General features: G+C 37.2%; 1 protein-coding gene across 4 annotated transcripts in view; it reads right to left on the bottom strand.

Moving 5' to 3' along the window:
- Nucleotides 1-13,674, bottom strand: part of LOC106961724 (neuroplastin-like) — a 38,620-nt gene that overhangs the window by 11,833 nt on the left and 13,113 nt on the right. For 3 of the 4 annotated variants that reach the window (XM_015055638.1, XM_015055637.1, XM_015055636.1), the window contains exon 2: nucleotides 3,608-3,955. The exons of the other annotated variant lie outside the window; for it this stretch is intronic. In XM_015055638.1, the coding sequence (XP_014911124.1) occupies nucleotides 3,608-3,955 (348 nt within the window). The remainder of the gene's footprint in view (nucleotides 1-3,607; nucleotides 3,956-13,674) is intronic. 4 annotated transcript variants of the gene reach the window in all.

Here is a 13,674-nt window from a genome sequence, read left to right as displayed (position 1 = left end):
GCAGTTACATCAAATACTTTTTGTGTGTGTGTGTAAAGATCACACTATCAAGGCAATCATGCCACATAATTTTATTATCAGGCTCATGCCTAGATTCATGATAAAAATCAATTGCAACTCTGTAATAAGATACTTGTTTACTCATTTAGTTTCATTTGTAACCGCTATATTAAATGCTTGTCTTTCCTGATACCAACCCAAGCACTTCCTTTTTAGCAAACTCAACCACAGAAGCTGAAGATGTTGTCTGATGATTAAGCTGCATTTCTAAAAATATGTTAGAAAAGATAATCAGGGTAATCTGAGCAACATTCTTACATAGAGTACATTTTTTAAACACAAGTTTAGATGCATATATGTGGCTCCTTGGTTATTGATTCATTTTATTTGGGATCCACATTAACAAGCATAGTGACATCTACACTGCTTTCCAGGCTGGTTATGAAACAATACCAGGGTTTATCACAGTAAAGGGTGTCATCTGAGAGCAAGGTGCCCTTTGCTCTGCCTTGAGTTGTGAGCAGGAGGCCTCCTCCGCACTGCCCCTCCCCCTTCTTCAGGGCGGGCCAACCATAGCAACAACGGAGCTCCCGAGGGGAGGAGCAGAGAGGAGAAGCATCATAATCCCACTACTGGCTGCTGCTGCAGAGCCACGAGCAAAGCAAAAGAGAACAAATGGGAGGCTACAGGAGGAACTAACGAGACTGACAAATGACTTCTTTTAGCATTCGCTTCACCCTCTTCCTGTACATTCGGATGCTAAATAGCTGAGGGGATGCGTCTTCCCTCCCCCTTCACTCTCTCTTACAAAGGAGAGCCACATGTGCTATTAATAGTATCTTTGAGACATGCGTACACACACAACGTGAGGTACATAAATTAACATTTAGCAACGTGGCAGAGTGGTCCACTGGCAATTTTAATGGAAGGTTGTTTGTAGGACACGCTGTTGCTGCTATAAGTGGGGTAACGTTCTCATATGTGACCACATCTGGATGTAGTTAAAGCATGTGGCTCTGCAAAAGTAGAGATCAAGATGATTTTCTCTTGCGTTTGTGGTGAATTCCTGCACTCAAAAAGATGTTTCCAGTGATTGTCAAATATACTCAGCAGCCACTTTATTGGATACCCCTCTTCACTTGCTTGTTAACACAAACTGCAGAACTGCCAATCACATGGCGGCAGCTCACTGCATTTAGAGGTGGGGAAGATTGCTGCAGGTCAAGTTTTGGTGAACAATTTGAAAATATCTAAAGTGGCAGTTGTGTAAATGAAATGCCTTGTTGGTGCAAAGGGGTGAACTGGTTCCAAATGATAGAAAGACCTCAAAAGCTCCAAGAGCCACTCGTTACAACCAACTCTTCAATTGTGACTTTTAGATGTCAAGGTCAGATTAGTTTTGGTTTGATGATCCATCCTGTTTTGTATCAACAGTCCAGTTTGGTGGTTGTGTTGAAGATATTTTCTTGACACTTTAAGCCAGTTAGCTCCAGTTGTGAGTTGTTTAAAAATCACAACCAACCTGCATGTTATTGCTGACTTTGCCTTTATCATCAGAGCATACCTGTCTTCTGACAGCTACTTCCAGCAGGATTGTGCACCATGTCACAAATGGCCTCCAGATTCAGCAGATCCAACACCAGCTAAGCTCAATTGGAATTTTATGGAACAGGAAATTCATAAGATGATTGGATCTGTGTGTTGCTATAATGTCAATATAAACCAAAATCTCTGAAGAATGTTTCTAACACTTAGATGAATTTATGCTAAGAAAAATCAAGGCATTTCGGAAGGCAAATAGGAATCCAGCCCAGATTTATTAAGGTGAAGGTGTACCTTAAGTGGATATCTAATGTAAATGTTAAGTTATTTGCGATTAGAGTGAAAATTATACGTAAATGGCAGTTATCTTGTCTTGAATGTAATTAAGAAATATTTTAAGACAAACTTTTATCAGCGTTTTTGTTGAGAACCAAATGAGGACCAAAGAATCCCTTTTAATCCGTGTTCAATTATTTTGTGTAATTAATACTCATGTTACAATGACAATTAACTGTAATACATAGTTGCTGTAGGCTTATGTTTCATAAAGTAATTTTTTTAAATATTTCATCTCATGCCATATTCTTTGAATGTAAAAACTTTGGGTACCAAAACTCAAAGATCAAACAAAAACATATTTATGCAGGTTTATTTCATATAGAATCATGCATAAAATAGGAATTACGCTTATGTGAAACTGCAAAATTTCACATTTCTATTACAAACCTTTGTAGGGTTTATCTATCAATATGATGATTTCTGGTATAGAGTGATTCACATTCAAAATCTTATGTGACAAAAATACAGATGCAAAAAGAGACAAACTGACTTCAAGTCTTCAAAACTGCAAACTATACATTCAAATAACTATTATGTATAGCTTGTAACATGGAATAATTTGCCTTTCACATGTATATTCAAACATTTGTTTCTCAGTAATGACAAATTGTATTGTGTGAGGGAGTAAATTCAGAATAGAGATGAATTATGTAACATGTAAATGAGACAAATGCAGTTGCATTAGCCAAACATTAAATAACACAGAACTCACAAAAAATATGAAATTTTAGCCAAAAGTCAGCACAGACCAGACTCCTCTAAACTTCTCAAAGCTTCGCTATGACTAACAACATTCCACATTTCCCTGTGCTCCAGTGGGCAGAGCACTGAAGCACACACAGATTAGAAGGGTCCAGCTGAATACGTGTGTGTGTAGAGCTGGAGGTTAGGGGATATAATGTCATTACTGATTCACAGTCACACACTTAATGGGTGAGAAGGCACAAGGTAACAAACTGCACTGACAGATCCAAAGAGACTGTTGTGTTGAAGCAAAAATTTCATCTTCAACAAGAAATGAGACACTCCAGGGGCCCATGTGGTCGTACCGTTATTGGATTACCACACATAAATTTGAAAGCAGTAAATGTTTCCTTTTATCAGGAAGAAGTTGACAGCAGGAATCACTGTTTCACACCCGAATGGATCCCCTCCTTGTGTCTTCTTATAGTCCCATTTACACCATGCCCGGAGTGAAAAAGCTAAATCAAAAGCACTATTACTTCAAAGCACCACTAGGTTTCCACTGCATTTAGCTGGCAGGCAATGCTTTGAAGTAAATAAAACAATCAACCCAACAAAAGAGGCACGACATGATGGGAAAGCAAGATCACAAATGAATCTAGGAATAGAAAACAGGATGAAATCGGAATACAGAAAAAAACAATATAAGAGGAATGTTGGAAAAGGACACATGGCAAAAGAGAAATAAAGATCTGGTGGAAGAGAAGACAGAACAAGGCTAGATAAAGACTAGTTGTAGCTCTTGGGTTTGTGGTCATCTAAATTCTCAGGGGAATTTTGGGAACTCACTAAGAAAACATTAAGGTATAACCAAACTGTATCCAGAAACTAAGATATAAAATTCAACCACTGGCATGAAGAATTTAGAAAATTACTGAAGAACAGTAATTTCTTCAGTACTGTGGCTGGCCTCCTTTGAGATTGGAAAGGGTTTGACAGGGTTTGTTCATTATCTAGGCACTACAGCACATAGATCACTCACTCTGTAGCACTGATATGGTGGCCTGGGCGCGGATCCAGGTGATAGCCGGGTTTTGTCGGAGATCATTGCGCCTGGGGTCGTTGCTTGCCCTGCACTCATAGGTCCCCGAGTCCTCCAGTGTGAGGCGCGTGATGCCGAGCACACTGACCCCATTGGTGCCGTAGGCCGTGTTGATGGACACCCGGCGCTTCCGGGCTCCGTCCCAAAGCTGCTTGAAGGAGTCGGCCCGGTTGACTTCGGCGTACCACCACTGGATCTCTGGAGTGGGGTTACCGACCACCTCGCAGTACAGCTCAAAGGTGTCCCCGGTAAGCTTAGTCTCAGACAGTGGCGACTTCACAAACCCAGCTGGAGAGGAGGGGTGTTTCGAGATGGCAGGAAAAGAAAGGGGTGAAGAGGGTTAGCCCAGTCAAGTCAAGTCAAGATTATTAGTATAGCACATTTCAGCAACAAGGCAGTTCTAAGTGTTTTACATGATAAAAAACACAATATAGTAACCAGTTACTGGTTCTGATTCTGGGAATGCAGAATAAATTTGAAGCAGAAGAGTTGAGTGGTCTGGAAGGCTGATAAAACAACGGGTCTTTAATGTGTTTTAGTGCTAAGTCATTCAGTGATTTATAAAGAAAAGTATTTTATCTATTCTCTGAGCTACAGGGAGCCTATGTAAGAACTTTATAACCGGGTGATGTGCTCTAGTTTCATAGTTTTAGTAAGAACACGAGCAGTAGCGTTCTGGATCAGATGCAACTGCCTGATTGACTTCTTAGACAGATCTTTGAAGACATTGTTGCAGTAATCAATGCGACTAAAGATAAATGCATGGATGAGTTTCTCGAGATCTTGCTGGACGAGTAAAAAGGCATGGGAAGGTCAAGGGATAGAGAAGGACATAAAGCAGAGTTAAAGGACATGTAAAGAAGAGAAGATTATTAAAGGCAAATCATAAAGAAGCATGCCTCAAAATCATTGATAGGAAGAAAAAGAGAAGGTTAGTCATTGTTCAAGTTCAAGTCAAACACATTTTATCAACAAACTCAGAAGTATTGGTGTTTTGTGCATTCCCATGTACAAGTAAACAATGATCCAAAAAGACAGAGCAGTACAAATAAATGAGAAATCATTAAACCATTAAGTCTGTGGCAACACTCCAACATATTTGTCCAAACTGAGTGAACATATTTTCTTTCTTATTTATTTGATTAGCAGTTAAGTTAAATGTGCAAGGAATGACTGTGACTGAATATATGCAAACACTATGGAATAATACATCTCAGGCTTGTGTAGGTTACCTGGACGAAGGCATGCATAGATTTTAGAAGGTTTTCTTAAACCGCTAAACTCTTTCATCATTCTTACAGGTTAATGTTCTGTTTATTGCATTTGGGAAGATGCATCACTGGAAAAGGTTTCTTCAGCCTTTTTGAAGAATAGCACTGCACTCCCCCATTGCTACACATTGCTCTACACTGCTGGTCAGTTGGATGAGAGATGAGTATACTATAGTTTTCCTTTCCTTACAAAGACAAGCCATTTTCCAGCAAAAAGCTCAGACTTTCATCATGTGAAGCCAATGAAAAAATGTATGCCTTTCATTTTTGGTCTCGTAAACAGGACCTGCCAGTAAAAATGATGAGGCAGACCCTGTCAGTATGGTCTGCATGTGGTACAAGGGGCGCTCCAGAAAACAGAAGAGCAGAGGAGCAACTAATCTGCTGTGTTTCTCTGCCACAACTATCCAGTTAATTAATCAGCTGTCAGAGATACACAGGACAAGCAACACACTCAGACCGGAGGTCAATTTAGATCAGCCAGTTAATTTAACAACTGGAGTACCCAGAGAGAAGCCACACAGAAACAAGGAGAACATGTAAACAAAAACTCCAGGCTGCGATTCGAATGCTATTGTGTCACCAAGAAGCCCAATATATAGCTTACTTTGTTCATTATTAAAAATGTTAATTTTTGTTTTAATTTAAAATAACTAGGTGTTATACATTTTTGTTTTAAACTTTTTGAGTAAATACCACAAACTACTGTATATTTACTCTATGATTTCATCTCAAATCCCACAAAAAATAGGTGTAATAATAATTTCTTCAAACCTAAATGTAATAATTTTTTGTAATTTTGTGCACATATTTCTTATTCTTTTATAAATTAAAATGGCATGTTTCCTTAACTGTGCTGTTAAAGATCATGTGTGCCTGGAATATATCCCAGAACACACCAGGTAAGAGGTGAGCTGCAGTGTGGACATGTTGCCAGTCTGTCACAGAGCTGATACGTACAGACGGACAAACACATTCACACCTACTTTCACACTTTTAGGCAATTTGGAGTCACCGACTCACAGAACACACATGTCAATGGGCTATGGAAGGAAACTTGACGTTCTGAAACAACCTGCCTGCAAACATTAATTCATGGCCCTGGCCTTATTTGCCTTGCTGCCTCCCCCAATATCTGCATCATATTACATTATGGCTCTTTGAACAAAATCTGATCCTTGAACACATTTTTTTGTTATAAAAATGCTGAATATTTTTAAGATTTAGGCTACATATTAAACACTGTTTCCAGATATTGACACATATAAATGTAATTGAATGAGTTCAGTCTAATCTCATTTTGTCCATATCAGAGTATGACGGCAATGGCAGAAATTAGGTCAACCAGCTTACATTTTGGATAAGCTGGACTTTAAGGAGTGGGCTTTCATAACTCGTACAGCATCACACTAAATTATTTCTTATGTTAAGGGGACGGTATTATGTATTTGCGAGCAAAATCAAGTATGTTATCTTCAGTTATGAAAATTCTGTATCAAACATAACTTAAAAGAAATTTGACTTTGCAATTTCACACCTCAAAATTGGGCCTGTCTCTTTAAGAAGCTCCTGCTCTTTTCAACACTCTGCCTCAGTGCGACATCATAGTAACATTGCTCCATTGTGGAATTTACAACCAGGCCTAGAAATGCTGGAGTGAGAAGTAGTTTGTATGATAAGTCCAGCAGACACGCAGTTCCACCAGGTGTTTGCTAATTGCTGCTGTCGCTAGTCTGGTGGAGCTTTGCAGAAGAGTAAGGGGAGAGGGTGCTCTGTGAGGCAGGAGCTCGGCTGAAGACTGCAGCTCCAAGGAGGAGCTTTGGGTAAAGAGGCAACGCTTTGTATGAGCAATCAACGCTGTTTAGACACCCTATAGTGCTTCTGTGAGAGATTAAAGAATTCCTCAAACATGCATGAAAGAATCAAATAAATACTCTATGTATATTTTTGATTAGGGAATAATATCATAACATGATGTAAAGCTCAAAAAGGTCGATTTTTCATAACTTACCCCCTTTAAGATTATTTTCATAATTTTAATTTTACACTAGAAAGTGGACCCATTAAGTGCATCAAATCTCGTTTTTCAACTTTCACTCGCTGATTGAAAGAGAAATCAGTATTTATTTAGAACTGCTGTGAATTTAATAATAACATCTATAACCCTTCTATGGGATCAATAAGCAATATCACCAATATTACCAAAATCATCCTTGGACTGTGGCTGATTCATGACCCTTTTCCACATCAGTGGTTGGCCCAACAACACACTGCCAGCCTTAATGAACCTCATCTGATGACAAATCACCTGCACCGCAGACAGTCTCCTCCACCCGCTCTGCAGCCTCTCAGCTGTGACCGCATGTGCTTAGGTAAATCAGAAAAGTACAGCGCCTTAACTCTGCCCTGGATTGCTGTAGAGGAAATTGGAACAAAGAGCATGGAGTCCCAAGAGGACTGGACTCTGCATCGTGTCTCAATACAACAGCTTACTGGTGCTCTTATAGCTGTTAGGACTGCGCGCTGTAGTGCATCATTGACACAGAAACAGATCAGATTATTTACTCAAAACCTGGAAGGGCAGCTATGGTTTTTCATATATGACCATAAGTAAGTAGGGCTGCTGCAATTGATCCTCATAGCTGATTATACTGTGTACAATAATCAATCAATATCAATACTTTTATTGACTTGTAATTTTTATAAGTCTTTGAGTTTGAAAACTGTACAGCATCAGCTGTTTTAAGGAAAACACTTTAGTGTCTAAAGTTTGGGAATAATTTAAGTCTGATGAAGACACACAGAGGGTTTCAAGGATCTGCAGGGATGCATGAGTGATAGCTGCAACTAATGAGCTCACAAAAGAGAAGACAACGTCACCAGAGGTTTATCAAGCTGCCCACCCACTCTACAGAGCTTGACACATTACCTGTCTAACATTATTTTCTGACTAAATTGGGCAAATGTTTTGACAGGAATCTGGACCCGTACATGACTGATTAAGACTGTACCTGTGTGTTAATGGGCAGACTTCATGCTGGTAAAATGTATTCTATCACATAGAAATGTTACAGTTTTCATTATCATATTTTACATAAATAGCACAATAGATTTTTTTATGTCCCTGTGCAGTTTTCTTGTGACTTAAATAAGGCCTTTTTCATCACTTCCTGTTCAATCTCATCATACATGACACACAACATGCTGAATATTCTGGCTTTTTTATTTTTAAAGACACAATTAATTGGCTTCATTTTATTTATTATACATGTGTCTCAAACTTTTTTGGAGTTATTTTGTTGATTGTGATAAAAATTGTAAGCTTATATTTGTTTTTTTGAGTTTAGACAGTTTAGAAATTGTCTGAACTACACATTTAATAAGATTAATTAATTCAATGGTAAAACAGTAACAATACCTCTGTTGCCATGCACTAGACATGTTAAGCTAAATCAGAAGATAGGAAAGAAAAACTGATGAAGACAGATTAGAAAAGATAAGCAGTCTTCAAGCTGGGAGATGAATCTAGGAGTAGGATTGTGAGTTTCTATGTGCAATGCCTGAAGATCTGAGTAGTAATTAGCATTTCTTTCTTTTCTCTGCTAACATCTGGGCATATCAAACCCACCACACAGCACCGGAGGGCAAATACAAGCCTACCCACCTACACCGTTAAATCCTTATTTCAGTTCCACTAAGAAATTACAATAGTACTATTTGCCATGATTACAGCAAAAAAGGAAAAACACAGTGTGACACTGAGCACATTAATGTGTCATTGATGCCTAAGAGCTAATGATTACAATATTACAGCTACTTGAAAGAGGTCAGGAACATCCTCCAAGATGATGGCAAATTAGACCAGGAAAAAAGTGAACAGATGACTTAATTTGAATTCAGGCTCAGAGAGACTCTGGAGAAATAGGCACTGAGCAAACGGCAGACAGCACCAGGCCGGTGAGCAGACCAATTTCTGTGTTGTTTAAACAGGGAGCTTGCACAGACAGTGAAAACAAAACACAAAGCAGCCAGCCGGTGCTCATTCGTTTCAGAGTCGTTATGGGAGAAGCAAAGTGACAGAGGATGCTGCGGCAGACCATTTGGATAGATCTCAGTAACTGAGTGATAGAAGAGAAGTTAGCTCAGCCTGTCTTAGCTGGAGACGCTGTCAGCTGACAAACAGATGAGTTGATCTCAGTTTTGTTTGTTCTAAACAAAGTTTAATGAAATAATTTTTGGGTGAAGTTGAGGAGGATCTACCTAAGTATTTTGAAAGGGAACATGTAAGGTGACTTATTAAAAATGTGTTTCTTCTTGAATTAAGCACAAGTCCTGAGCAAAGGAGAATCTAAAACATACACAGCAAAACACAGGAACTGCTAGCTTTTTATATGGATAAATTACGCTGTGCATTGTAAGGTAATAGAGTAGCTTGAAGCTAAATTTCAAAGCTTATGTTCAAAAGTAAGAAAAAAAAATGTTCTTGTTATTTCACCACTAGACCATCAGAATGTGCTGCATTACTTTAAAACTCTGGCAGTTCAATGAAAGAACTTAAACTGTGGTAATGGCATGACTCAAACTGTTAGCCATTTGGAAGCTAACCGCCTAAAACCTTGGTCCACCTTGATACCTGTCAATGGCATGTATTCATCACACCATACCTGCCCTAACACATTCACTCTACTCCCATTTAACTTGTGCACAGTGGCATTACAAACTAGAAATGCTGTCTGAAGGCGTATGAAAGTCACAGTCAGTCCAGACTAGACACCCCTCCACCACCCTCTCGTAAGTAGAGTAGAGAGCTCCCCTGAGGACAGACAACAAGCCACACACCATCACCAAACAGCCTCTGGGTGAGTCAGCTGCCTACTTACAACCTGGATCTCTGTCCACAGACCTACAACATACACACACACACACACATACACACACACACACACACATAGAAAGCAGAGGGCAGGAAACCCCCTAGGGCCGATGAACTGAAGTACGTTCAGTTGTGAATGTGATTTTGTCTTTTTTTACTCCAGCATACTGCTGACACTTATTGACATATTGGCTTATTTTCGGTAAAGTTTACTTGTAGATTTTAGATAAATATAACTCAATTTAATTTCATTATTGTGCTTTTTATTCCCTCAAAAAATTTATCTTTAACTGGATTACACTTTTGACAATTTTGATATGATTATGGATTGCTCGTTTCTTCCAAATGGTCATTAGATTGGTTGTGACACGGTAATTCTGTATGGTCAAATCCACTCAGGAGAAGGCTTAGTCCACGTTAACAAGATTAGATGACCGACTTAAAAAAGGGGTCCTTCAAGAAATGTTTCAGTGGCGGCTGGAACCCAGTGCAGTGTCAGACAGAAGAGACTCCTCTTCATAAAACTCTGATCCACACAATTCATAAGATGGACGAATGAAAGCAATTCAAAACGTGGGGCAGAATGGGTCTTTTTTTGTTATTTATAATTTTGATCACCAAATATGCTCGCTTTAAAAAAAACAAAAAACAGACATCATTAAATGTGACATGCTAAGGTAATCAAATAGTAGGAAAGTCATTTAGCAAGTCACGAAAAATACATAGAAATAAATAAGACTTAAATGGCATATTGTATTCTACTTCCTCTCTATTTCATTAAATGTGTTGTGGAAATTCACAACAGATTTTATTATTTTAAAAACTTATTAAGTTTACCTTAAGTTTACCACAAGCATTTTAATAAAGGGCCCACTGATACTTTACATCCAAAGTGGATTAGAGTGGATTACTACACCTGAAGGAAAGGCTTTTTTTTTTTTTTTTACAACCGTCGTATAAAAAGACGTAACTTTTTTTGACTCATTGTCTGACATTAAATCAGATTAAATGTTTTATTTTTCATGATACTAGAAATTATAGTTAGAATTATCAAAATTATACCTACTTGCTAAATGCTCAAAAGATGAGAGAGATTGTGATACTTCTAAACAAAATGGTCAGCTGAAAGGATGATCATGTCATGACTTTTTAAGATTAAAAAGTGCAAACCTATGGATGTATATACGGCAACGACTCTGTGACTCTGTGTGACATTTTGGGAAAAATCTCAAGATATCAGCCAAGATCTCAGAAGCAGAATCGTGTGCCTCCGCTGGTCTGGTTCATTCTTTGGTAAAACTTTCTCTGGAACAGGAAGAGCATGTTTTTGTGCAAAATTTGGAAAACATCTTGTGAAGATGCTATCTGAAGCAGGTAAAAGCATAATCCACACTTTGAGGGAGTTTTGAGCTAGACTAGTGCACTTCAACTAATAGCATCAGGAGGAGAAATACTGAAGCAACACCTCCAAACATCAGTCAGGATGTTAAAGCTGGGGCACATTTCGGTCTTCCAAATGGGCAATGACTCAAAGCATACCACCAAATTAGTTACAAATTGGCTTAAGGACATTAGAGCCATCACTCAACCCTGATCTCATTCCTATAGAAGATTGTGTTGGCAGATGTGCACAGGTGTGTTGAAGCAAGATACCCTGCAAGCCTGACTCGGTTACACGCGTTCTGTCAGGAAGTGCCAACACTAATTTATGTTCTTTTAAAAGGAATTACAATCAAATGTATTGTCAAATAGTAAGGAAATGCATGTAAACTTTTAAACAGAACAAAGTAAAAAAGATCAAATAAAATTAGATATTTGGCAAATAGCAGTAATTTTGGTTGTTGTAATTGACACAAAACAGCAATGGTTTAGTCTAATTTAATTTCAGGTAATGAGTTATATATATATATATATATATATATATATATATATATATATATATATATATATATATATATATATATATTTTTTTTTTTTTAATTATGCATCTTCTTATATTTTGATGATCTGTCTCTTGTGACGTTCCATGGATTTTGTGAACTCTGGCCGATCCATTATAGAATTCCTCCAGTCAGCAAAGACATGTAGTAGGTAAAATTAAAAGATTACTTTAAATCTAAATCTGCAGGTTATAAATAGTTTTGGGCTTAACTGGATCTATTTTTAAAAAACTGTGAGATATTAAGTCAGAAGAAGCTCAAGAATGTAATACGTATTTAAAAAGAAACTACTTGCTGCAACATTTCGAGCCATGTCTGCAGTTCATTCAGGCTGTGAGAGAGCAAGCGAGAGCAATACTTTGAATAAGTACATAAAATGCTGACTGACATTGAATGTTTTTATCTTTTTGAGCTTTCAACATCTGCCACGGAATATGCTGAATTTAGAAATTATGGCATGCTTCTCACAACGCACCAAGATTTGTTGCTGAAAACATTTTAAATGAAAACTGATTACTCATTTTTGCTTTGAGTTTAAAACAGTTTTAAAACCCAGCCACACAAAGTGGACGTAGGAATGAATGGCGAAATATTTTCAATGATCTTTCATAGTTCGCCATTCTCCATTCAGTAGAAAATGGCCACAAAAATCTGATCAGTGCTAATCAAATCCTCTAAAAAACGCAGTTGCTGTTCAATAATTTAGAGAAAATTATTTGACTACATAACAACAATTTGGAATCATTTAATAATTTCCTCATCCTACACAAAAAAATTATTTGTAGTATGGAAAACCTTCAATAAAGTTATAAATTTTTCTTTTAATACACATTCTACCAAGCACACGTTGAAGTCCAACAGTAAAGGAACTGCATACGGTTTTGAGCTAAAGCTGAAACCAGGCCTTACCTAGTACAACATTGACTGTTAAACTTTATGTTAGAGAATGAAAAAAAAAAAAATCAGAATGAAGGCTTATTTGTAAGGAACACCGTGGTCATCTATTTTTTTATATTGTAGGTTAGATTAAACTGTGAGGCCATCTGCCTTACAGCCGAGGTTTGCTGGAAATCCGGTCACAAAATGAGACAATAATCCCAAACACCAAAGCAAATCCACAGCACAATAGAAAAAAAATGCAAAGAATCACAGTAGTACGAAGAACCAGTGAAGATAAACAGGCTTAAGAATGATTAAAATCTAGTAAATTCCAATCAGCTGAAGCAATTCTGTAAAGAAGAGCGTCCTAGAATCACCACAGTGTGAGAGGGTAAAAAAATTCATGACAAAGACGATTATTTAAGTTAATAATGACTTATGAGATCACAAAATTCACTTACATTTTCATACAAAAATAATATTAAATTTTTTCCCCCCGTTATCTTTTGTAAATAATGACAATATACTATGTGTGACAGCTTCAGATGCTGGTCACTTTGACCCCTCTTCATATATTTTGCAATTTTTTTCTTTTTGTATTCAACTTTTCAGTTGAGAATTAACGCCTAATAATTGAAAGTAATTTTCCATGTTCTGTCCAATTAAGAAAGTTTAATTTTGTGTCAGAACCTAACATAATTTATGAGTCAACTGGCCTGAATAGGGATCAGAGGAAATATAATCAAATCAGGGTGCAGTACAAAATGTTCTGATAATAATATAAAGTTAAATTAAATTACAACAAGATTTAAGTATTTCGTGAAAGAGCCTGTGAGAGCCTGTATTACTGTTCATAGCTTGATTTACTACAAAGCTAAATATTCATTTGGAGTTCTTTGTGTATATTAAATTAGTTTTTAATGTATTCAAGTAGATTTTGAAAGATTTGAATATCATAAAAAAGTTAAAAAAATAAATATAAATAAATATATATATATATATATATATATATATATATATATATATATATATATATATATATAT

This window comes from Poecilia latipinna, unplaced genomic scaffold (genome assembly GCF_001443285.1).
Source record: "Poecilia latipinna isolate Pla-1442-1.1 unplaced genomic scaffold, P_latipinna-1.0 Scaffold1328, whole genome shotgun sequence".
In the NCBI taxonomy this organism is placed as follows: domain Eukaryota; kingdom Metazoa; phylum Chordata; class Actinopteri; order Cyprinodontiformes; family Poeciliidae; genus Poecilia; species Poecilia latipinna.
The sequence above is the reverse complement of the archived record's forward strand: the minus strand, read 5'-3'. Positions and strand labels throughout refer to the sequence as shown.